Source organism: Sinohyriopsis cumingii, chromosome 8 (assembly GCF_028554795.1).
Source record: "Sinohyriopsis cumingii isolate HCF-2022 chromosome 8, ASM2855479v2, whole genome shotgun sequence".
In the NCBI taxonomy this organism is placed as follows: domain Eukaryota; kingdom Metazoa; phylum Mollusca; class Bivalvia; order Unionida; family Unionidae; genus Sinohyriopsis; species Sinohyriopsis cumingii.
The window spans coordinates 25,343,923-25,371,880 of NC_142968.1; the positions used below are offsets into that span (position 1 = coordinate 25,343,923).

The 27,958-nt window shown below is 36.0% G+C and overlaps 1 protein-coding gene across 1 annotated transcript; it reads right to left on the reverse strand.

The window, feature by feature from the left end:
• Positions 1–3,207: 3,207 nt before the first annotated feature.
• LOC149793163 (procathepsin L-like) lies at positions 3,208–27,546 on the reverse strand. The gene is made up of 9 exons (XM_089967090.1): positions 27,422–27,546; positions 19,546–19,694; positions 19,158–19,263; positions 17,868–18,014; positions 14,808–14,931; positions 12,471–12,571; positions 5,569–5,721; positions 4,544–4,668; positions 3,208–3,464 (listed from the first exon to the last, which is right to left on the reverse strand). Exons 2-9 carry the CDS (start codon positions 19,692–19,694, stop codon positions 3,365–3,367), a joined length of 1,005 nt encoding a protein of 334 aa, XP_089823216.1. The 5' UTR covers positions 27,422–27,546; the 3' UTR covers positions 3,208–3,364.
• Positions 27,547–27,958: the final 412 nt, after the last annotated feature.

A 27,958-nucleotide genomic window follows, 5' to 3' on the forward strand; every position in this document is an offset into this window, starting at 1 on the left:
ACAAACATTAACATCATATGCCACCAAATAGCATTATACTGACACCAGACCGACCAGCCCCATCAATAACCTCGTAATGTTAAGCGCTTATCGAGGCAGCTGTTAGTACCATTCTTTTTATATCTTTGGTATGACTCGGCTGGGGTTCGAACCCGCAACGTCCCACATCCCCGAGGCTGACACTCTAACCACTAGGCTCCTTGAGCGGTCCCCATTTTTTAAATAATTTCCCTTGCGAAAGGGAGATCTTAGGGATTCCAAAGAAATTAAGACGTAATTTTTCTCGTTAAATAAATTGTCCAAGGGACGGGGGTCGGTAAGAAGTTGAGAGACCCGGAACCAGACAGGGATTCGGCTACATAGAAAGAGCAATTCTCGAAAAGGCAGAAAGGGAAAAATAGCTCCGTATCTGTGCTAGAGAGTGGGAAAGGAGAGCAGACTACAACCAAGTTACGGAAAAGGCTGGAGAGAGAGACACAGAGAGAGAGAGAGACAGACAGACAGAGACAGAGACAGAGAGAGAGAGACAGAGACAGAGACAGAGAGAGTAAGTGAGACAGAGAGAGACAGAGAGAGATGAATACTTCAACGCTGAACTGTAATTTTGGAAGAACCGGAAGCATACATTGTTATGCTGACATGCCGGCAATTTGAGTTCGATTATTCACTCAGTTAGATCGTGAAATATGTTTTATTGGTATAACAGAACAGCTAATCGCATTTCGCATAAATTTTGTAATACTATTTCCAAAAAAAGAGCATATTGTTCAAATGTCGTGTTCAATTTCATTTGTTTATGTAACTGATTAAATTGTTGGCTTGGATTTTTTTAAACCAGGGACTCGAGTTGTTTTATTCTGTATCTCTGCTCAGATCTCTATTATTCCATCCATTAATTTCATGTTTTATTTTATTGTTTACTCGATCCAGGCAATTTAACCGAGGTCGATCATTTCGTACGTAACTATATCCAAAGCACCATAACAGGTGGGTGATCATCATTTCACTCCGACAATTGGTGCCTGTCTGCACATTGTTAACACGGATCTATACCAGTGGATACAACTGCATTAAACGGCCTGTAAGATCAGCAGCCTCGCCGGAGTTACCGACAATGGACTATGCAAAGACATGGAAAAGAAAGCGTTGTGTTTACTAAATATGCAACTATCTATCTATTTCTCCCTTTTTTCTTTGTCTTTTTTTCTTTTTTTTTCATTTTTTTTTTCATGCGGTTTACTCTGTATGCGTCTTCCACGTAGTATGTACCGGGCAACGTTTAGAGAAAAACCTCAGAATAGCTAACGGCCTCCAACCTTATTATTTTTGGATAGTCTCACAAATTCATTTATGCTTGTGAACATTTAAAATGTTGAAAATTAGAATACTAAAAATGAACACTGGTGAAAAAAACGTTTAACCTAACATTTTGCAAGATATTTAGTCGAAATGAAAGTTGATCAAATTTTTGTCAAATTATTTAAATCTTAATCATATTTTCAGACTGTGCCTTATCCTTATATCTTTGCATATTATATCATTTGTAGCTATTAGATCTGATATTACTCTTTTGGAGGACTATATATAGGAATGGGCTTCTATTATTATTATTATTATTATTATTACTATTTGATATTTTGGATAGAATATTTCCTCGAAAACGTACAAGTTTAAACTTTATTTACTGAACAAGTTCTAGCAAAGTTTACAATGTACCTGCAAACAACTTGTAAAGAGAAAAAGCATACAACGCACTAATGACGGATCAGATGTTGGAATTATGTGGTCATTGAATGGAGGAAACTCGTGAACCCAGAAAAAACTATTGACTTTGGATGGGCGATCATACGAAATATAATACCATTATAAAACCATTTCAGTTGTTAAGGTGTATTTTCCATGAAATTTCCGTAAGCTGTCATGGTAGAAATGAAAATTAAAAATTGATGTTAGATCGAATCCTACTAATCAGATGTTCTGTAGACAAACCCTTGAAATGATTTCAGCAAAACTGCAATATTAACACACTATCAACAACAACAACAACAACAAATAATAATAATAATAATAATAATAATAATAAACTGTACATATAAATTACGTTTACGTTCTCTCGCTTCCAGCCATGACAAAACGAAACAAATGTTGCTTTCCAAAGTCCAGATACCTTTGTTGCACATGCACTTTGCTTACTTCCTGTACACGTACTGAGTGGGAGACAGGATAAACGTTCATCTTTCCGTAGAATCGATCTTAAATCCGAAGTTTATGTTAAAGTGGCGATGAAAAAGATCTGGTTCAACGGAAGAGAATTCATCTGTGAATAAATGTATTACAACGAGGTTCGGTTTTCTTTGTGGTTCATGAAATAAGATTCGAGAATTCTTGAAAGAGATAGTGTTCGTAAGGACTCGTTGAGCTGCCTTGTCCACTTGGGCTGTTGCCAAAAATAAAAGTGCCGGTTAATGGATACACGGCAGAGGAATCTTTATTTCCACCCTTGAAGGAAAGCTAAGTTTAAAAGAACCTCTATTCCGCATTAAATATTGTACGTTCTAATACATTAGCGTATATATTTTGATGTTGTGAACCTTTCCGTCAATGGTGAAATAAAGGACTATCCAAATGTTAACCGCAATTTCCATCCCATCTGCATCACATTCTTCAAAAACGGCAAACAAGTGTAGAATGTTCTCTAAAGTGTCAGGAATTGCAAGATGTTTGTTGAGATTTTTGACAATTGTTCTGCTAGTATTACAGCTGGCATAAGTTTTACATTGGGAGGCGAACATAAGATATGCTAGAAGGGTTACAAATACAACGGGTTGGGTCTAGTGTCTCCTTTTGTGTTATTTTGTTACAGGTGTGGACCTCCAGCCCTCTATTAATGGACCGATTCTCTACTGTCCTTTCTAATGAGCCCCATGTAGCCATTCTTCTATTCCTTTTTTGTAATTTTTTGGCTATATGTGTACGAAATTGAATTAAGAACTTTGTACATAGTAATAACATTCAAATTTCAAGAATTCAGAAACTCGCTCTACAATGTCCAACAATGTAATCAGAATCACAGAATTTTATTTATCGATTTTGATTTACTTTGAACTCCTTACAATAAGGCTTCAGAAAACGAATTAAGTTAACTTAACATCTCACATTAATTTAGTCTTTGTGTCACTGTTTTTGCAATAGAAAAAAGTAAGCAAATTATAAAAAGAGAACATTTAATCAACTAAAACATAGACAAAAGTGACTATAAAACAATATGTCAATGTCATGGTATGCTGTTATACAGTGTCCCTGCAATTAATGCATACATTTCGTATATTGAATTGCACAAATGTAGGTTGGTAAATTTCACACTTTAAACAGATGGGTAACTGGCCTCTGTAGCAATACCACAGTTGTTATCACGGTTTCTTGACATCATGATATAACCTTTCATTCCCCAGCTCGTTCCCCAACTGGAAAAAAAAATCACAACTTGCTATGACATGCGATTTCTCAGTCATTACGTTCCTCCCCCCACCCACCCACGTTTAAATCATGCAAAATGTTTCGCCAGTGTTATTTATCAATCCCTCATAGCTGACTGACGTTGTAATCAACGTGAGTTGAAATCGGTAGTGAAAGAACCCATGCTATAAATTTAGCATGGAGAACGTTGTGTAGCATCAATTAGAAACCTTTCAGAATGCCATTTCCTTGTATCAGATATTACTTGTTTCATGAAAGTAGCTCTCTTGTGCTAAATGTCTACAACAATAATCCATCATGCATATCCATGTCAACTGCCGTGAAGTGTCAATAGTTATTTCTTTTATTGGGTACAGTATCTCGAAACAATGAAAGCTGTATGGGGCGACTCATTAGTAAACCAATAGAGCTGATGCAAACCAACACATGGTTTCATAACTTCATTAAGTCAAAACAAAGCAAAACAGACAGCTTAATTTATAATTACTCCAAGCAGTTTAGTACTTGTCCTAACTGGCAAGTAGTAACGATTAATGCCTTAAAATTGTGTTATTACTGTATGGAATGTCCATCGACCAATCTCCAGGTAAGTGTCATTTATCTAAAAGTTTCCGGAATAGCTTCTGACTCGGTGCTTTCTCTTTTATGTAGAGTTTTAATCACCATCATAATATTTGAAGCCTACTGGTTTTGTAACTTCTTTGAACAGCTGGGAAAAAAGCGTTTGTTTGTTAATTTTTCGAGCCTTCACCATATTTGAAAGTGACTCTTTCTCCTCAAATTTCTGAGGTTAAAGTTTCGAGCTCTTTGCAAAATATCAAAAATCGCACAAGACAGACCCAATATAAATTTTTATATAGATTTGGATTTTCGTCTGTGAAGTTTGCCCTTCAGAAGTTCAGCACTTGCAAAGTAGCCCGTGCAAGATTGGCCATGTGATTCAGCTAGTAAACATATTCAGTCTATTTTAGACAGGTGCAGTATAGGACGGGTCCGTCCCCTAATAAAAACACAATTTCCTCTACCCAGTCATCTTTTCTAGGGTGTTAATGTGGGATTAAAATACCTGTTTTTGACAAGCCAGTAGTCCTTTTGGGAGGTGGAGTCAGTGCCGTACCCTACAGCCAAAACACCATGATCAAGGCGGGTCTGGCTACATAAAAAGGAGTGGTACACACCGCTCCTGTAAAGCTGAAAACAAATATCACACCACAGTTAATTTGATTGCTCTTTATAAGTGAATAGAACTAATTAACAGAGTACAATCACAACTCTGTATGGAGTGTATGCTATATAGGATGATTTTGTTCCCTCGCTTCAGAAACGTTGCTTATGAACAGAGCTTATGAATGTGCGGACCACTTCTACACTGTACACACTTCATGTAGCGACAGGCAAGAATGATGGGATATTTCCAATGTACTAACTTATCCTGTGCATCAGGGCCTACATATGTTTCATTCTGAAGATATATTTTTGTTTGCGTTGTTAACGTTGTATTTAACACGTCATAGCCTTTATCATGCCAAGGAAATGGGAGCTAAGTGCCTTTCCCAAAGAGACACACCTTGTTGGATATCAAACCCCTTGAACCTTGGATTACAAGTCCAACGCTCTGCCAACCGTTCTATTAGGATTGGTAGGATTGCCCCGTTTCTCACTTAGATTTACCCACAATGCAAATAGCTTTTACCGTCTTGATACCTAAGCCACTAAGGCTTTGCTGCTGCAAGAAATAGTAATTTGTTAGATTTCCCAACAAAAATGTATTACCAACTGCACACTTTTTTCTACAACCTATGGGGAAAATTGTTTTAAAATATTCGTTTCTTCAAATTGGAACGGTTCACATTTTTATCATTTTATGTTGCTAAACACTCTAGGCTGTACTGTACGTTGGTTTAAAGATATCCCAAATATGTTAATGGTATAGATTCAAACGTGTAAAACGTACGGCTAAGCTTACATAATCGCCCCACAATTATGCTCCTACTACCACTATATGGTGTGGTGGAGGTGCTACTGTTGGAGTTAGAAGAACTAGGAGCATGAGTAGAAGATGAAGAAGGAAAAAATGATTTAGAATGATACCTGGAAGCTTGAGTGGCTAGCGTCAATAGCGACTGAGATAGGACCCACAGTAGCAACCGCTGTCTGTAGAGCGGATTCGCTCTTGTGTGTGATGTCAACAAAACCTGTGTCAGTAGCACCAACGTTGGCGGACTTAAAGCGACAATTATCGTTCTGTAAAATGACGTGAAAGATTTTTTTTAAAAGTTCACCATTAAAATATCGCAAACAATGGGCATCCGTTTTTTATGCTTAAATGTAGACCTTCATAGGTATTCACATCTCACATGATCCCTTATGAATAAGGGTCATCATATCGGCGAGTGAATATTGTTTAATCATTAGTCTTGAATACCAAAGACAAATGTACATCAGAATATGTAATGTGTACACAAGAACACTTCTAGAATACGCTGAACACATGGAAAACTAATTTTAAACACGTGACTTAACATATGTGAAATCTATATCAAGTTTAGTAACATGCATGCAAAACATAGTAGTTACATATGAAACATACGCTTTACATTATATATTTACCTTTGGACAATTTTGGATTTCAGCATAATGGTACCATTCAAATATTCGCATTTCTTATGTTTTATGTATATAATGATAAACAGGTGCAAGGGCACATGTCTCGCATACTTTAAGTCACGTGTTCAATACGTATTGTAGACAATATATTTTTAATATAAGGTGTAGTATTGTTGATGTACTTGTAGCAACAATCGTGGTTTCGTAAAATAATGTAGAAGATAAAAAAGACAATTCACCATTTAAACATTGCGATTAATGAGCATTCGTTGTTCATACCTAAATATAGACCTTCATAAGTATTCACATCTCACACGATCCCTTATGAATAAGGGTCATCATATCGGCGAGTGAATACTGTTTAATCATTAGTCTTAATTACCAATGACAGATGTTCATCAGAATATATAAGAACAGTACTATAATAGGTTGAAATTATAGAAAATGTGCTGCACATATGGAAAATTAATGTTTAACACATGACTTCACACATGTGAAATCCGTAATGAGTACTATGCGTGCAAAATATAGAAGTTACATCTATGAAACCATTATCAAGTACCGCGTATGCAAAAGAAAGAAATAACATATGTGAAACCATTATCAAATACCGCGTATGCAAAACAAAGAAGTAACATATGTGAAACCATTATCAAGTACCGCGTATGCAAAACAAAGAAGTAACATATGTGAAACCATAATCAAGTACCATGCATGTTTTGACAATATTTGGGTTTCAGGAGAATGGTACCATTCAAATATTTACAATAATTTCGTTTAGTGTTTGTCGTGTTTAACAGGCGGAACGCCACACGTTTAACATACTTTAAGTCACGTATTCACTTATATACTGTAATCAATATATATTGCTATGCCGCTACTTCATGTATCTTCCGATCAGCTGATTTTAGTCACATCACGTTGTTGTAGTCGAAAGTAGCCATTTTGAGATATTCCCTCTTACATCTTTATGCTCGTTGCCCGTTCGCGTCTTTTGCACAACAATACAAGATTTTAAAATTAGATTACCTGCACAAACATTCGAAGACGAAAATAATATATTCAGGTAGGTTTGTCACGACTGATCATATTGTCTAATACTATGTTAAATTAGAATAATTAAAACACGGAGTTTTACTGTCATGAGGTCATGTTCCGTCAGTATGGTCGATTTGGATTGGCCGATCGATTGCAATACCCACCAATCCATGCTTTGTTTACCAGAATGCTTACACGTGCCAAACTTGTATATAAAGAGCGACGCTGTTCCAAGTCGGAATTGGACGCATACGCCTTCGTGGACTCACAGTACTAATTCAGTTCCCATAGCAAACCTATGCAAACACCATATTAAAAATTCAATAACTTAACATTTCTGAGTGCTCATGATCAAACCTATATTTATCAGTATACATGAAACCTGGATGTCAGCTTCTATGTATAGGAAAGGATATGAGACGCGGCATTTTCTGGACCTGCATGTTTGAAACATTCCGCACCTTAGAGTCAGGTGCTATTTTTAGTAATGAGTGTTCCAATCTCAAGACTGTTAAAGGACTGAAATTCCATCAATAAAACAATGTCTCTATCTTTTCATTTACAACTATGATAAGCTCTCAAAAGATTCTTTTTCCTAAAACATAACTCACATTATTAACCAAGCCTGGTCAGCCAAACCCATATATACTCTATTTTATGTACACCCATTTCCAGGCTGGTTCCCATTTTTCTACATCATTTTTAGTACCGCGTGTCCTTATTGGCGAACGCGTCCTAAATTAAAATAGTCAGTCAGCCAAGTCGGGTTCATGTAGAGGTAGGAAGAAAAGGGGGTAGACGGAAAAAGGAGAAAGGAAAGGACTGCCTAAAATTGAGCCCTATAATAAAGATTTGAGAAAAATATTGATAAAGTCAGGGAAAATGAGAGAGGTAATTGTTGAAGAAAGAAAATTTAATGTATGAAAATTTCAAGAATAATTTGGAACTTTAAACTACAAGTTCTCATCAGCAATTTTAGGTTACAATATATATATATATATATATATATATATATATATATATATATATATATATATATATATATATATATATATATATATATATGTGTGTGTGTGTGTGTGTGTGTGTGTGTGTGTGTGTGTGGTATAAACCGAGGACATTCATGAGATTACACACCAACGTACCGAGGACACTTCAAACCGAGGACGTCCTCTGTTGGAAAATGGTAAAATCTAAGCATCTCCCAATTATTTTAGCCTAGAATAACGATAAATCATGATTTGTAGGAAGGTCACCGTTTACACGCTTGGTACTTGTTCGCGAATTTGGAGGGTATCTTTCTTCCAAAGCTGGCGATACACACGCCGGAAACCATATCCTCGATTGCCCGGTGGAAAACTTGTAGAGAGATCTCCGCTATCAAATTACACGTTGCAAAAACGTGATATCTCCCTTTAGATCCAAGCATCGGATACCAACTACTTGCCTAAACTATATGAAGATAAGCTGGTGCATATAACAGTCCTTGGTATTTTTTATTAATATTTCATGCATGTGAGACAATAGTGTTGAGAAACTCACGATACATTCATACCATACACGTCCAATACAAGCAAATAAATCTACGGCATGTATGAAAGAAGTACATCAATATGCTATTGGAAATACGCATGAATTCATTGTAGAGCCGTGCCGAAATTGCTAATTATCCGACCCATCTGTAAATTTAAAACGTCCTGTTTGAGGCGAGATTTTACACACCTAAAGATATTGAAAAGACATCCTTGATATGCAAAAGTTGATACAGAAAGTTCTGTTGTAATAATAATAATAATAATAATAATGCTTTATTTATAGAGGGTGAATCATTAGTCAAGGACTATTCTCCCTTGAGGCCCTCTTAAGGAGAGTATAACAATGCACATTATATGAAGAACGAAATAATTACTGTTTATTTTAACACGTTTAGTATTAAACATGTCAAAATAACAAAGTCTTATTAAAACAACACAAGTCTTATTAAAACGAAGTCTTATTAAAACGAAGTATTAAAACGAAGTAAACGAAGTCTTATTAAAACAACACAGTAATTGCAGAAGTGAAGAACAGATCTCTATGAGAATACATGTATGTATAGAGTTAGCGGATGAGAATAATTTGTAAGGCGTCTATCTATGCTGCTTTCCCAAATTTAAAGTGGTTTTTAACAATAGCCAAAACGCTCAGGATGTTCTACTGGACAACTTGTATTTATAACTTAACAGAACATGTATTTAGAGCTGCATTGGACTGTAATATTCTTACTCATTTAGTCTTTTTTTCAGTATGTTTTATACAGAAGGCGAAGCGGAGAAAGAAAAAAAATACCTGTTTAAAACTTCCAATCAGCGATACGAAACACATTTACGTGGTACCTTGAATTATCAAAAGTATAAACCACGTGATTTGGAAGATGAACCAAGATAGTTTTGTACCATTAAAGTATATTCTTGTTCATTCATGGCTCCAAAACAATAAAACAGGATAAACTGTTTGTTAAAAGGTATTAGAAAATTATTCTCATCCGCTAACTCTATGCATATATGTATTCTCATAGAGATCTGTTCTTCACTTCTGCAATTACTGAACCTCAAAGCTATTGAGGAGGTTTCAATTCAGTTAACATAGATAAGTTGTTGTTGTCATCGATGTTTTAGTCCATCATTATTCTTGTGTGGTGGTTGAGATAAAACACTGTACATATTACAACATAAATAATGTTGTATGCATCATAGATTTATTCAGCCAAAGTGATTTGAAAAATACAATGTCTCCATGAAAAACACAGCATGGGTAACACAAACATTCGTACTTACTTTCAACATTACATCTGCACATGCCCCCAAGACAGAGAGAGAGACAGAGAGAGAGAGAGAGATAAGATTCGCACGAGTATTATGCAACGAAGATATTACTCTATTTTGTCAAAAAGCGAATAGTCATTGCCGATAAGGCGAGTTTCTTGCCATAAATTCTCAAATCCAGCCAAATAGTATTGTTACAAGCCATGGGTATTTGCTTGACCGAACGGTGTCTAACCATGGCACGATTCCGCTAGAAGTCATAAGTTTACCCCAGATTTCCATAGACTTCTATACAACTTCATTTGTAAATTAGAAAGCGCGACGTGTCCATTCTATACATAAATTTTACGCTAATCAATGCAAGACCGCGGATCTCAAATCTTGCCAAATATATATCATCCGCACATCTGCATGGTTTCTCTTCATCAACTTTCCGTACCGTAAGCAGTTGACGCCGTAGAAACCATACAACCATCCTCTAACACAGGGAACTATTTTTACTGCGCCACCTTAGGCCAGTCAATTCATCGTTTCAAGACACATTTTGCCAGTACAACTGCGTCACAGTTGCCATTATGGCGACATAAACGGTTTATTCCTTTGTGTAATTTACAAATCTCCTACCGTAAATACTGGCACTGCAGTGACACCACCAATGTACACCATTAGGTTTTAATAGGAACCAGGGATACTCGTGCGGTTTTGACCTGAATTCACTAAAAGTCAGCCATGGCATCATGAAAATTAACTAACACTTCACTCCGTGACGTTTGCTCCTTCTAATTGGCTAATTATTTCGGGCTAAGGAATATTTACATTGCACCGAGTTTCAATAATCAAACAAGTAATCACACAAATCTTAGAATTCCTTAAAACGTAGCGCTATAACCAAATGCGCATACTCCAAATTTATTACAATATGGTCTCCAAAGCGGTGGATTAGTCCGAAGCGTGTATAGTCGTGTCGTACTAAAGTCAAATTGCAGGACAATCAGTCAATCAATAAATTCATCAGTCAGTCAATAACAACAAGATATGTATTCAAGTAATAATGTAATTGCCCTAAAGAACAGTTGTAGACCAAAACCCTTATGGAGGTTACAGTTACTTAATACTAGTATGTGATTTGGATTTGATTTTAACGTAGCTTTAACAATCGTTCAGTCATATCGCTACGATGTCTGCAGTGTGGCAGTTTATAGTGATGTCGAGCACTGGTGCATCACGTCGCAGACATGTAGCATTATGTCCCACGCAGTTTCATTATTTTGACACCATGCCGACTAGTCATTACACTAACCTCTTAATGCTGAGCGCCTAGCAAGGTAGCTGTATGTACCATTTTCATGTCTTTGTTATGACTCAGCCTTGGTTCGAACCGCAACCTTCCGCTTCCGACGCGGACTTACTAACCACTAGGCCACCTGAGCGGTCGTATTGATTGTTAAGACTGGACTAGGTATGCAAACATGTCCTTGTTGGTCATAATGTACCAACATCCACGGTCGCCGTGATTTTGTCAAATAATGTGCGTCCTCAGTTTGCATGGATTATACAGAATATTTGTGTAAACGTGTGCGTCCTCCCTTGGATTGCTAAATTTTATATATTTTAGAATTGATAATACCGTTCCCTCTTTGATACATCACCACTTTCTATTAATTTACTGCCTCAGACAGTTTTCTTTTCACTCTAACATCGCCTGAACAAATGTCCTCGGTACGCTGTTCCATACGTAAGTCCTCGATATCCACCAAATACAAGAATGTGTGTGTGTGTGTGTGTGTGTGTGTGTGTGTGTGTGTGTGTGTGTGTGTTTAACACAAGTTGCAAACAGGGCCACGGACATGATATGAAAACAAGGAGAAAATTCGTGGGGGGAGGGGGCCCACTGCCGTCAAAATTAGTCATTCATATGGGCCTACTGGATATCTTTTCCTTGGGTCCACAAATCCTGTCCAGGTCCATGGTTGCTACATTTGCCGTGTAAAATATGAATACTGCATGTAGTGGTATGGTTTAAGCCCATGCTTTAACGAAAAAGTCTGAGCTATATTGGGACTGAGATACAGTGTGTGCTTTATCGATACCCTATGCACTTTAACGAGACAGCCTGAGCTATACTTAGAGTAAGACACTATCTGCTTTATTGAAACAATCTATGCCTTATCGAGGCAATATGTGGTTTAGCGAGACAGAAAGGTGGTTTATCGAGATAGTATGCGTTTAGACAAATGTGAAGGCATAAATGCAAATCCTGAAAATGTATGTGCAATCGATATGAGTGAGCTATTCGATGCGTGTTTGATTTATTCATCGTTCTGACAAGTTTTAAAAGAAAGATTTCTCTCTTTGAGAATTGTAGATATGGTTATGACGATTAAACGAAAGTACGTGTTAAATTCATAACAAATTACAGTCATCAAATACAAAATAGGCTATTCAAATAGTTTTTTTATATAATAAAACAACGACTTCTATGTAAACAATTTCTTACTTATATTTGGATTCAGATAGTTCGGATATAGAAAAAGTGGTACTTACAACGCCCTCATACGGGTATGAAGTTTCTGTGTCAATTCCATTGTTCACCTTGATGTAAGTGAATGCCTGGTCCATCAAGCCTCCCTGGCAACCCATGTTACCTAGATAAGTAAGTATATAAGTAGACAAGGATCATAATAGAATAGCTTATTTATAAAGGAAGTATGCAATCCAGCAAATAAATAGTTTAGTAATTTTTAACAAATATTAGAGAGAACTTGTAAATATTGTACTTCTGGTAACGTCTCATTAGAGCGCAAACCATTAGACCTTATCACACTAGAGCGCAAAAAATATTTTTGTCCTACTAGAGCTAATCTTATTAGGGCGCATCCCATCAGAGCGCGAAGAACTAGTATCACTAGAGCGCGAACAATGAAAAACACATTTGTTAACTGTAACTTTATATTTATTTTAAATGGGTTGATTCAGAATGAAAAACACATTTTTTAACTGTATCTTTATATTCATTTTAAATGGGTTGATTCAGAATATGGCTAATACCAGTTATCAGTTCAATAGCATCAATGCTCCCATCGTTGTTTTATTCATGTAATATCGTGTTTGTGCTAGGAATGACCACTTTATATATTTTAATTTGCATTACACTTTTTATCTATTTGTTTATTTGTGTACAAAAAAGAATAAACCGGTGTAAGGTATGATAGTTATATAAAACTATGTTTATTGATGGTTCTCTGGTTTCTGTCATGTAATTATTTTCTAATAGTGACGAGACCGCCGTTTTTGTACATATTATAATATATACATAACATCAAACGTGATGGCAATTCAATCTTGTTGAAATCAATTTTTTTTCTCCGCGCTCTATTGTGAATGCGCTCTAGTGAGATTTTTTGCGCCCTAATGGGATTAGCCCTAATGAAAAAAAAAAAATCAGCGTCTCACTGAGCGGCGCTCAAATGGGATGCGCTCTAGTGAGACCAAACCGTACTTATATGTCACTATTTTGATCTTGCGGAAGGCTTTTTGTGTTTTCCTAAACTTCCTACATCAACTTGTCCATTTAATTCCTAACTTTAAAAATCCCAGGTTTGGCTTATTAACCAAATGGTGGTCCCCTTTCTAAACATATAAAATTCGTCTGCTGTTCAAATATTAGGTTAAAAATTTATTTTAGACTGCTAGAGTTGCCGTATTATCATTCGCAGCCCCAATTTTAAACTGTTTGTTATATCTTAATAAGCCTTCTTTATTGTCTTCCGTTCATTTGACTTTTTATACTGACTGTTTATCTCTCTTCGTCAACTCATGATGGCGAAAACAAAGAATGACTTACATTTGCAAGTTAGACCACAACTCGCACAGTAAAAGTATCATAACCAATGTGACCCAACTATAACGTGAAATACTTTGTTTTATCAAAGTTTGATTATGACATGGAATTTTGTAGAATCAGATATACGGAGACCTCTAACGAAGTATTTCAAATGTAAATCGCTAGAGCTACTTCCCTTGTTTCATAATAAATGACCTTCTTAGGGCGACCAGTTTCAGATTTATACCCAAACGCACAGAACGCGTTCTCATGTGTTTCTAAATGTGCTCATCCTAACAACTAGAGCTGATCTCAGAAGAAAAGAAAGCTAAAAAAATATATAAACTCCAGACTGGATCAATGTCCAACATTGCTACCATATCTTTGCTCTTGTCAACACCTGCTTCAGAGGTGAAGTGGATTCTCCACCCGAGAACGTTGTTCTTGACAATTGGCAAAATGTTTTATGTCGCAAGGGTGAGAAGAACCACAAGAACAGTGTACTCGGGTCAAGAACCTTGCACTCGTGTCTCGATCAAGGACATCCAGTGCGTGTCAATCAAACGTAGGTATGATGACAGACACCCACTGATTGGAGGGATGACTTCACTTCCTAACACCGGACGCTTATAATCAAAAGAATTATCACCAAAATTTTGAGACCTACAAAAGGAGACGTCTTCTAAAAAATAATACAGGACAGCACATTTACCTAAAGTCTGGACTCAAATACTTCTGCGTAACAGAACAAATCTCTCTCTCTCTCTCTCTCTCTCTCTCTCTCTCTCTCTCTCTCTCTCTCTCTCTCTCTCTCTCTCTCTTGTAGCCGCGGTAGTCGTCTCATAATCAACGGGTCGCTGGGTTCAGTACATATATACGCCAGTCCGGTCTGTTGCTTCGGTATCTCCATGATACATGACATTTAGCTCCCATTTTCTCAGCATGATATAGTGAATAATATGTTCAATCTGCCGTTCAAAGCAACAAAGCTAAAGCAAAAACGTTCCTGTCATTCTAAATAATTATGGAGGAGTACCGATATATCTTCAGTTTCTTACCTTGTTTTTGGGAGCAGTCCACGAGGTTCTGTTCAGAGAGGGACACGAGTTTCTTGGTCTTTTTGAAGTTCTGTCCCTCAAGGGACCCTGTTGCGGAAAAGGCCCAACAAGAACCACACTGGCCCTACGAGTGGAAAAAATAATCAATAGGTCTTCAATATCTCACAGTGAAGCTGTATATATTTATATGAAACGGCATTTATATCAAATGGATTAGTGATATCTTGTATCTGTCCTAGAGCTAAAACAGAAATCGTTATGAAAAGAAGGTGTGTGTGTGTGTGTGTGTGTGTGTGTGTGTGTGTGTGTGATTTGAATTTTTAACGTAGCTTTAACTATTTTTCAGTCATATCGTTAAGATGTATGCAGTGTGACATAGATTAAAAGTGATGTCTAGCACTGAGGCATTATGCCGCAGACCTGGAGCACGATGTCCCACCAGCGATATTATCCTGATACCAGGCGGACCAGTCCTAACACTAATCCATTACTGTTGAGCGCCTAGCGAGGCAGCTGTTAGTACCAGCTTTATAAATCTTTGGTATGACTCGGCCAGGGTTGGAACCGGCTATCTTCCGCATCCAAGGCGGACGCTCTAACCACAAGACCACCTGTGCGGTTTCAAACGAAGGTGCCAGTTATTAGAAACAGGATTCTTCACGAAAAACATTTTCACCAAATAGCTGACTTTCTTTAAGGAAAAGAAAAATCCCTTTTAACGAAAAGTTAAGCTCTTATTTAAGAAGCTGTAATTTGTTTTCTGACGAAAGATTTGTAATGACGGTACTGTCAAATATTTAATGAAAAGAGTGATCACTTTATTCATGTCAAAAGTGTACACTCTAGCCAAACATTTCAGAACTTGAATCGATTGTTTTTTCATGAGGAAACGTGTTCTAATGAGTCCTCTTCCTTCAAGAAACAGTATCAATTTGATATTTCACCTATCGTCACGAACACAATCACCAGACTGATGTTTCATCTCTCGTCACGAACAAAATCACACATTTTAATGTAGTTTATTTCTTTCTTTATGGAACATGCATATCTTTAGGAATATTGAACGTCTCTTCTGAGGATTGCATCTGGAAAAAATGCATGAAATAACTTGTTCTTAGAAGTGCTCTTTCTACAAGACAAAAACATCAGTCTTCTTATCGTGCAACATCTTCACAATTATTGTCATTTTCCATGAAGAAAATCGATGTGATAAAAGGATACATTCTTCATGACGACTACACCTTCTTGACAAAAAGCTACACATTTTTTGTTAAAATTTTACATCGACATGTACGGGCAAGTTCTCATAAAGATTTTACATTCTTCGTGTAAATTGTACTTTTTAAAAATAAAAAGCATGATTACGCGTAGAAACGAACTTTTTAGAAACGTATTATTGTCTTTGTGAAAAATATGCAACCATCATGACGGATATCATTTTGTTCACAACAAGAAACGTCACTTTGTGCACTCTGCTTCATGAAAAACAATTTTCATTTACAATGTAACTATTCTGATATTATAATTGCCCGCACGCGTTGTAGGTTTTCGTCAAAATATTTACACTAAGAAAGTAACATTTTCTTCAGGAAAGAAAGTCTTCGTACACCAAGATACCATTTGTTCAAGAAAAATATATAGTCTTTATTTACAAATTTGCAAGTAACAATCTTATGAAGATCGGTGATTTTGTTTTTCTCGTAAGAAAGAACGAGTTTCTTCATTAAATATGTTCAGTTTTTACATGTTTGGCCACGGTATGCACTTTTAATTTGAATTTTTTTTATATCACTTTTTGATTAGGATTCTAACAGTATTCGCTAAACAAACATTCGTGATAATTTTTTCTTTACGAAGAAAATTATCTTTTATGAAAGGACACTTTCTCTGCGAAAAAGTCAGCTTTATCGTTAATGATGTTCATCATGAACAAGCACTACGATATGATTTTCATCATTAAAAGGCACTATGTTAATGATTTTCATCATAAAGAAGCACTACGTTAATGATTTTCATCCTTAGAAGCACTACGTTAATGATTTTCATCGTAAAGAAGCACTACATTAATGATTTTCATCATAATAAAGCACTACGTTCATGATTTTCATCATAAAGAAGTACTACGCTAATGATTTTCATCGTAAAGAAGCACTACGCTAATGATTTTCATGAAGCACTACGATATGATTTTCATCATTAAAAGGCACTACGTTAATGATTTTCATCATAAAGAAGCACTACGTTAATGATTTTCATCCTTTAGAAGCACTACGTTAATGATTTTCATCGTAAAGAAGCACTACGTTAATGATTTTCATCATAAAGAAGCACTACGTTAATGATTTTCATCGTAAAGAAGCACTACGTTAATGATTTTCATCGTAAAAGAGTACTACGTTAATGACTTGCATCGTACAGAAGTATTACGTTAATGATTTTCATCGTAAAGAAGCACTACGTTAATGATTTTCATCGTAAAGAAGTACTACGTTAATTACTTTCATCGTAAAGAAGCACTACGTTAATGATTTTCATCATAAAGAAGCACCACGTTAATGATTTTCATCAAGCACTACGTTAATGATTTTCATCATAAAGAAGCACCACGTTAATGATTTTCATTATAAAGAAGCACTACGTTAATGACTTGCATCGTAAAGAAGCACTACGTTAATGATTTTCATCGTAAAGAAGTATTATGCCAATGACTTGCATCGTAAAGAAGCACCACGTTAATGATTTTCGTCATAAAGAAGCACCACGTTAATGATTTTCATCATAAATAAGCACTACGTTAATGATTTTCATTATAAAGAAGTACTACGTTAATGACTTGCATCGTAAAGAAGCACTACGTTAATGATTTTCATCACAAAGAAACACTACGTTAATGACTTGCATCGTAAAGAAGCACTACGTTAATGATTTTCATTATAAAGAAGCACTACATTAATGATTTTCATCATAATGAAGCAGTATGTTAATGACATGAATGGCAATTGATATCTGGATGTTTAGTTTAGTATTTTCCAATGGCGAAAGTTGTAGACGTTAACGTACCTGGTTTTTTACATCGGTGACGTAACCCTCTTTCCTCCAGTCCACCTCAGTTGGAAGATTTACGTTTGAGGGAGGCAAAAATACACTTCCGCCTGTAGTGTTGACCCTTCTGTAGCCGTTCATTGTCCTTGTGAACTCCTCGTTGGTCTGAAGAAAGAGTTTACGAATCGGAAGAAGATAAGAAATTTATAACCGAAAAGACCTCAATTTATTACATTCAGAAGTTGTCAGAGGCATTGGGAAGAAAAATAATTAGATACTTACATCACGGTCGTAGATATTGTAATTCTGTAACGACTAAAGATTAGCATGATTTATATAAGAAAAGTTCTTAAAAATCCATTTCAGACAAGGTACTATTTCATGTCATATGTACTTGTGTCATTAAATGCAGAGAAATCATAGCTATTTCATGAATGTGTTAAGAGAAGGAGACCCAGCTGGATCAAGGACTTTATGGCTCTATTCCCAAGTTGGTGGTTTTGTTGCTTGGGGTTTAACGCCGATTTCCAGCGCATGATAGGCTATACATGGCGGCCAGCATAACTGGTGAAGGAAGAAAACGGGAAAAGCCAAGTAAGAATAACTGACAGAAAGGAAACTACTAGCAAGCTTTCTCACATACCCAAATTTGCCAAGCCCGAGACTCGAACCCACGCGGACATAGGTGAGATGACAGAGATCGATAAAGGTGACTGCTTGGGGCCAGTCGCCCCCGCCCCCCCCCCCCAGTTTTGTATAGTTGGTGATACAGAAAAATAATACACATTAATGATTAATGTACAACACTTTGTTTATCCAATGAAAATGTCCCCCTGTTAAAAACGACTGTTTGACACACAAATATTAAAGAGTTTTTCGAAGCTGTTGTTAAGTACGTTGTCTAGTTCAAATCATTTCTCGATCTGTGGCAACAACTACGCCGTTTCAGGCAAACATCCAGAATCAAGCTGCCAAACTGCAACATCTATGATAATTAAGGTCAAACTCTTGATCATGTCACAAATTCACGTAAAACAGTGATAATTGGAAAATCAATATATTTCGTCAACCGAGAAACAAATGTATCTAAAGGGGTGTATTAGTCTTACAAGTAAAGAAATGAGTACCAAGAGGAATTGTATGCATTGCATTCAAGACTATCGTTAATTTGCCGATGTTGTTCGAAATTATGCGATTGAATCTATACCGGTGTCCAGCACTATTCAGAAGATTTTTGGAACAATTCTAGTTGCTGTATTTAATTTTCTTACAAAGCTTTGACCTATAAAACTGTCGTCCGCTACTTACCATGTCACCATATTCGTTCATGCCAAGCCAGAAAGTGTGGACTCCCCTGTCGGCTTCAAGGTTATGGCTTCGGATGTACCTCAGGTTGGCTTCCCAAATCAGCCGCCTACAAGATATTATGATGTAGTTATTAATGCAGTTATCGCTTAGTCTGTGGCAAAAGCGGCCAAAATTTTGCTGCTAAATTCAACTGCTGCAATTAAACTTCAAACTAAAATATATGAATTTAACTATAGAGTTCAAAAATGAACGTGTAAATTAGTACAGAGTGTGTGTATGAGTGTGATTTTCTTTCGGCGCGGGATCGGGTTTGCTAATTAGCGAGATCAGCTAGTTTCCCTTTTCTATGAATATTGTATATGGTATAAGTTTTAGCAACTTGTTTCACCTGTTTAGTTCCTTTGTCTCCTCGTACACCTTGCTGTACGTTTCCTTGTAAATTTGCCATTCCTGGTCCAGTTCTGGGTTTACGGTGGCAACACTTGCTCCCATAACAACCCCCACAGCCAGAACAGCTACCAGGCACAATCGAAACATCTGCCAAAAAAATTATTAAAACAACAGGCTGTGAAGACGTCTTTTTCAGATTGGAACATAGGATTCAAAAATAAGCATATTCGATTTGATGCAGTGGTTTTGATATAATGTTAAGAACATATTTACAAACTTTCTTATAACAATATTTAATGAGGTGATATTTTATGTTTTAAAACTTAATTATTTAGTCATTTGGCCGGTATACAACATTAGTGTAAATTTTCAACAACTATGTTACTTTAGACATCATTTTTTTTTGCCGAAAACAGTAATTGCAACCTACGTATTGGTCACAACATGGACATTTTGTAGTCGAATAAATTTGTATTCCTGAGGAACTCGGATTATCTTAAAGTCCCAAAACATCTCTTTGTTTCAGTTGAGAGTACAGTTGCTCTTCCTACTCTCTTAATGTACGCATCACTCATTTTCATGTCCATATATAACATGATCTGTCCTGGATAGCATTTATGAATTTAACATTAAATCAAAGACATAGGTAAAGTTATCGACATAACCATGATTCATTTATTGCTTTTGGAAAATACAATGTTATGTATGTATGTATGTATGTATGTGTGTGTGTGTGTGTGTGTGTGGATGCATGCATGCATGTATTTATGTATGTATGTATGGTGTTAAATGACCAGTTTATTGGCACATAATTTTATTTAAAATTACGTACTCATTTATAATCATTAACCACTATAGAAGTGATATCAATTCAAAGTACATAATGAAAATTTCGTGACGATTATGCTACAGTGTATTTGTCGGTTAGAAACAATCATTGAAATATGAATGACCTCCGACAAACTGCAGCGTGATTTCGATTGCGCATTAACGTACATTATAGTAATGGTCAAATGACATTAAAATTTGCAAACGGTAAAGTACGACTGACACGTAGACGGAGTCTGTGAACTAGCACATCAGGTATAAGGGTATAATTTGTCTTGATACAAACATGTCTCTTACAAAGCTACCATAGTCCTGACCTAGTTAAAGGGCTTAAAATTGTAGATAAGTTTTGTTTCCCAGTTCAGACATCACCTGCGGTGTTATCATATGGGCCAAGATAAGGACTAAACCCTTATCCTGAGTACTGCGGAGGTCATAATAAGGTAAATAAATAATCCTCCTATGTCCTACGCCTTGATGTCGTGTGAAGTTCGTTTGAAACTTGTGACCTCTAACTGACCGAATTTCTTATATAATGTGGACTTTCATGCTAAATTTAAAGATTGACTGCATATGTATTGCAATATGTATTGCATATGTATTGCAACATATTGAAAACGTGGATTCTTCTCAGTTAAAAATCTTTTCTTCATTGTTGATTTAGCTCCTTAACATTTCATGTACCAGTTCAAGATATTTTATATTTGTCACAAATATACAAATCAATAAATATAACGTGAAGAATATATATATATATATATATATATATATATATATATATATATATATATATATATATATATATATATATACACACACAGGTTAGAGAATTTTTTATTCGTACTCAACTATTATCAAGCATTCTTCTATAGAATCCAGGGATAGCAATTTCTGTTCTGTCTGGTGTATATTTATAATTCGATAAGTTAGCTATGTATACCTTGATTTCTTTCATAGGAATCCGGAATGATTGTGTAGATACATGAGAAAAAATTACTAGGCCGTCATGCGAGAGTGTCTGTTACACACGAATGTATATAACACCGTTTGAGTAACATCGTTTTTCAGTGATGTGTGCTTGGTCGTGAGAGAATATGGGCTCGTGTGTGCAGGCACGGCGATGGGTGCCGTTTACCCGCGGATCTGGGTTCTAATCTCCGTAGAATAGAAATTAAAACATTCTCTAACCTGTATGATAGCATTATTTGTATTAAAAAATTAATTCTGCCGACTATTATCAAGCATTCCTTTTAAAATCCAGGGAATGCACTTCCGTTCTGTCTGGTGTATATTTACATTTCTAAAGACTATAAAACTCTCTCTCTCTCTCTCTCTCTCTCTCTCTCTTTCTCTCTCTCTCTCTCTCTTCCCTCTCTCTCTCTCTCAGAACAAGATCCGCCTTATATTTTGGAAGCTGTTATGGTTGCAAAGGATTCCCCAACACATGTTGTCATTGATTTAGTAATGATAATATGGTGGTCACACAACTTCAGACAGAAATCTGACTCATCCTGAGGTAACTTTAAAGTAGGGCACAGACGATATGAATGTAATATGTATTTGCATGGCATTACTGGGGCACTTCTTGGTGGCCAATAAACAAAACTCGTAAACTAGTTGATGGAATGCCAACGCACTTCGTCTGACAATTTTCGGTGCATATGACATCATTTCCATTTTACATTAAATGCACAGTAAAGGCAATGTCCATCGCAGAAACAAAACTATTTTATGAGCTACCGATATAGTAGGTACACTTGGAAAAGTATCTTTTAAGTCGGACTTAGCTGTCGATTTTAATCAAAAGTGAACCTAGTACAATCATAAAACACAAATAATTCCGCATAAAAATTAGAAGAAGTGTGCAGTTCTCGTTTTTATTTTAAAAAGTCATATCATAAATTTTTAAAGCTATCTTTCAGAATTGTACGTTATATATTGTGCCTTTAAAATCTCGTATATAATGAGATATGCATCATAATAGATATTGTAAATTAGTAAGATATCTTATCAACGGAGCTAATTTGGATATTTCACAAAACTGTAATGGATATCTTATCAATGACATAAGATATATTATGAACTTTATAAGGTATTTTAATTAAAATAGTATATACAATATCTTATGAGGCATATAGGATTTATTATATAGTTAATAAGATATTATACCTTGCAGAATAAATAGTAATTTGGGTTGTAATGAAGTGTTAATAAGTACGCTGTGCTTGTTGTCAGACATGACTTCGGGATACGCTTGACCTTCATTGTTCTAATATCGACATAATCTTGTATAACATACATGTGCACACTTCAAATCTTAACAGCTGTTATCTGACCGTGTGAGAGTTTAATCGCATTTGCCCGACATTACTGGCGAAAGTCTGTTTCAAGATAATTTTAGTCTGTCGTATTGCTTTGTAAAGAAAATTCGAAAAGAAAAGCGATTTCAAACCTCAGAAAATTTCGAGTAACTTTAATTGCGTTTTGGCTGAAACAAAAGTTAAGTTTAAATTCGAACTCGACAGTTTTATTATTTCCAGGGTAAGGATTGTGCAAACAGTGTGCATATCGAAAATGAAAAGAGACTACATGCTTTTATTACCTATTCACAAGTGACCTCGGTACTTAAAATAGTTTCATCAATGATATATAGTCAGCATATGGAGGAAGTAGCTCATTGACTTAGAGGTTCAACGCGCGATTTGATTACTACTCATTCACTTCCGTCCGTCTGGGGAAAAAAATGGGCAGTGCAGGTCTATTTCTAGGACATATTTCGATCAAACCTGCTTCTATGGTAAGACGTAATGCCACCTTCTTTTCTGCAAGGCACCTTTACTTTCGGCAAGATTTTACCTTGATTTGAACCACCCAGCCAAACACTAATTAGGTTGATGTCGGAGTGACAAAAAGGGATGAGATTTGTTTTCGATCGATACAACCCGCTGACCTTAAAGTCAAAATAAAAGGCGATTACATATATCTGCTCAAACCCACACCCACACAAACGTACAGTTCTACCCTGTATTGTACACAAGCTTGATATTGAAATTAGTCAAAATTATGAAAATAATACGTGACGAGTGAAGACATAAGTTTTAGGCCCATGGCTCCTCAGGTAGATGTGTTACAAGAGATTTGCAAGTAACCTGAAAAATCCGATATAAACCTAGATTTCAGTTTGTTAATGGAATTTGCGTTTACAGAAAAAGAACCATCAAATAATCATCTTCATGTAAAGAGACTTTTCTATTCAGAAATCTGTTCAACACATGCAATACATTACACATACCAAATTCTACACATGCATCTGTTACACATATTGAAAGCTACACGTGCATACTTACACATATCGAAAACTTCAGCTGGAAAATATACCAGTGTTTCTATTTTTCCTCTGATTTGACAGTTTTACGCTTTCCCCCGGTCACGGGTATCTACGGAAAATGTGAAGACTTACTGAAACATTGTCACGTCAAACAAAAAATGTCAGCAGATGTTTCTGTAAGTATTTGATTACTTTTCACGCTTAAAAAGACTTTAGCTTACAAACGAAAGGAGAAATGCAACAATCGCAGCACATTTTAACAAACTTTTGCACAATCCACGCCACTATAAGCCACTTTTAAAGTATACGATTTTGACGCAACACCTAATTGGAAGAAATTTTGTGGGATCCTTGACGTAACGAACTCCAATCAATTTGGGAAATTATCAATCTTCCCGTTGTTATGGGCCAATGAATCGCTCAAGACATTTGGAGGTTTTACTACAACGGCGTGCATAGTACAAAAGCTTAAGAAAATCTGCGATATCACTTAAAATTCACAATTCGTCGTAAACTAGCGCCTTTTACTTTCGCATTACAATTGCTTAATTATCAAAATATCTGCAGACATTTTTTGTTTCAGTTAGCCCTGTCCCCAAAAGGTCTGTAAATACCGGTGACCGAGGGCGAGCATGACCAGCTCCAACCAGATGAATAATAACGCAACGTTCTCATTTCTCATTCTTTGTAAAGAATAATGTCTTCATATTAAAATAACTCCTAGATTATTGCCAAATGTTACTGTTAACTTGAAAACCATTAAAACAAATAAGGGCTAGGTATTAAACAACAATTTATTGACTTGAATACACGTCCCTAACGTTTATCGAAGTGAGTATGCATTGCAGTCTAAAACCCACGGTATTCTCGCTTTACGCGATATTTGCATGATTTTGACCCATTCCTTTACCAAGTACTTGTATTGCCCCTTCCACTATTACTTCACTGGAATATCTCAACGTAAAACCTAACATCGTACTCAAAGGTTAAATTTTATTATCTTAAATTACTTTACTCCGAACGAATTAAGAAGCACCAAATATTTTTGCTTATATTTCTACATGGTTGAGAAACTATGAGTACGAAAACATGGTTGAGAAACTATGAGTACGAAAAGTATTTTTCATTTTCAGGTTTAATATTTGCTGTACAGCATTAAGAGTACTGGAGAATTTTGCGGTTCATACATGAGTTAAAATATTAAATTTCATAAACTTCTGTAAAGATAAACACTTTTAAAACAGGTAAAAAAAAAATTGATGACTGTATTTAGGGTGTTTGACACCTCTTGACATGAAAAGAAATTTTATTCGTGACTTATCGTCATTACTATTCAAATTGTCCCAACAAAACTTATTTTAAAAAACTTAGCAACGTTCTAAAAACGAAACATGAACAATTTGAAGTTCAAAGCAATAGTGATTGTAAAACGCGTTTCCTTTCCGCTGTTTAAGACACGTAGGCTGGAAGTCAATTGGATAGGTTGCTTTTTAAAAGGTTTTCGCAGATCAATAACTGCATATAATTGATAAGGAATTTTATATCATGAAGTTTCTTTAAACAGTCAAAAGGGTGTTTATCATAATCAAAAGAATGTCTGTAAATATAAATCTATCATAGTTTCATAAATCATTGTAACGTTTGGAGCAGAAATCCCATGTACAAATAAAGCATCATCACACCAACTTGTGTTGTTACATTTTTGCCCATTTCGTATTGAAACATCCTGGCAAACTTTGGTTCAAGCGTGGATTCAGTATAAGACGTTTTGCACTGACAAGGTAAGAAAAATGGGATAACGCGGGTTTGCCTAAATGACTATATATATACACACGTTTATTGATGTTAGAATAGTATTCTTTCATTCCTAATAATATTGTTTTATGAACTAAATTCATTGATTTTTACAAAAACACGAATAGAAAAAGATTTCATTATAATCTCTGAAAAATGGTTTACATGTATGTTTCGTGGTGGGTGGGTGGGTGGGTGGGTGTGCGTGCGTGTGTGTGTGTGTGTGTGTGTGTGTGCAGGGCTCGAATTTAACACAAATTTCTTTGTAGCCAGAAGGACTAGTATATTGAGAAATTTACTAGCCCTGCCAAATCTTTACTAGTCCTGTTCACAAAACAATGTCACACAGCTTTCATGTACGTTTACCGATTCAATTTTAAAGTTTGAATAACCCGCAACAAAACTGGATGTTTTCTGTGTGTTTGTTTTTGCGAATTGCGTACACCAGTTACACCACATAACGTTCCTTTCCTCGTCATAATTCAGCCATTCCCTGTCTTTTGTCCATTTCTTCCTAAATTTTCCATTACGCTTTTCCCTATCATAAGAATTATTCCTCATCATTCTCCTTCAATATTTGCTTTTTTTCCGGTGGCTGAACATCTTCTATCAAATGCCACATTTTGCCTGTCTTATAAGGAGGGAATTGTGCCTCGTTTTGAAATACGAGATGTTATAGTATAGCTGACGCGAATATTTAAAGCAAGAAAAGGAATGCCACAGTGTTTTTTACATAAGAAAGTCAGAGCAAGAAACACGTTTCAAAACACCTGTCTTTGTCCCCTCCCACAATCAAATGGCCTCTCCTTAACAAAGACTTAACCTAAGCGGATGTTCTGCATGATCAAAGCAGCGGCTATTGTAAACACTGTTATAAAATATTAGCATCAGAAGATAGTTTCAGCTTGGAAAAGGCGTGTTCCATCAAACGAAGCCATCTGACACTCGGCGCGTTGTATTTAACAGCTCCAATTACGGTATCATAAGTCGTAAGTTTGGTAATTGTTCCTAATTAATCGAACTTCAATGTATTGTTAAAAATAATAATAAGAAGGGAAAATTATCAAATCTTAGATGCCCATGCTCAGGGATTTTAATTCCCAACAAATGCACGGCCATCTGCTTTGATACCTCCACGTGTATTCAATTATTTGTTCATTCTTGTAAGGAAAAAATATAAAAACTATTCTTATCATCATAGAAAAAGCAGTTGTATGGAAAGGATGTGTCAATAATGTAATCGTAATAAATTGATCTAATTGTTATAATTATTTCGATGGAAATGTAAATTATGTAGTTTCCTGTTTGTGACTGTTGGAGCGTTTGTGTAGCGAGCAAATAAAGCCTATTAAAAATATCCTTAAATAAAAAAACGTGCAAACTAATTTCTTTGAATAGTTTTTGCCGTGTTCTTTTGTGTGGTATACCGCTTTGTAGTTTGTTACTGTGGTCGAGTGAATAAAGTGTGATACCACGTCATTTTTTCATTTAATTCGTTATCAGATTAATTAGGATCAATTACCAAACTTCCGTTGTTAATGACGGCACCATAATTTGCGCTGTTAAGTGAAATGTACAAAATCGGATGGATTCTTGTTATAGAAACGCACCTTTCCAAGGCAGAAATTGACTTCATCTTCTCATGCTAATATTGTATGACTGTGTTTGCAATGGCCGCTGCTTTGATTCTACAGAACATCTACTAAGTCAAGTCTTTATTAGGGAATGACGTAAACAAACGCTGACTATTGATAACCGAAACTTACTAGCCCATCGGACTATTAACATTATGAAAGTTGCTAGTCCGACAGGAAATCTGCTAACCTCAGGCTAGCGGACTACCGCTAATTTCGAGACACACTGTGCGTGTGTGTGTGTGTGTGAGAGAGAGAGAGAGAGAGAGAGAGAGAGAGAGAGAATTTACCTTAGGAATCTAACTTGAACGTGGTGCACTGCGACACAAAGTGAGGACGGTGGCATTCTAGCGCCCTTTTTATATGCATCCCAGATAACGCGGGCAAAGTCCTAGTTTTCATATGACAACCGAACTATGGAGTAAACATGGTATCAAAATAACCCTTATCGTAGCGTAATCATGTGACAGAACACCATGTTCCCTTTTTTCACCTTGTACAGCCATCAAGCCAGAGATGATAAGTCTAATACAGTTCTAGTCCACGTGGCCTTGAAAAGTTTAAGAACAAGCGAACAAATAAGTGCATGAACGAGCAAAGAAAGAAAAATAAAGGCAAACAGATACAGCACAAAAAGATGAGCGCACCTGACATACATAGACTTTGTCTCCACATGGCACTTGTTTATGAAAATTACGCTACTTGTTTTAGTATAGTGTGTGTGTGTGTATTTGGTGTAAACCGAGGACATTCATGAGATTACACACTAACGTACCGAGGACACACCTCTAACTGAGGAATCTTGCTTCTCCCAACTATTTTAGCCT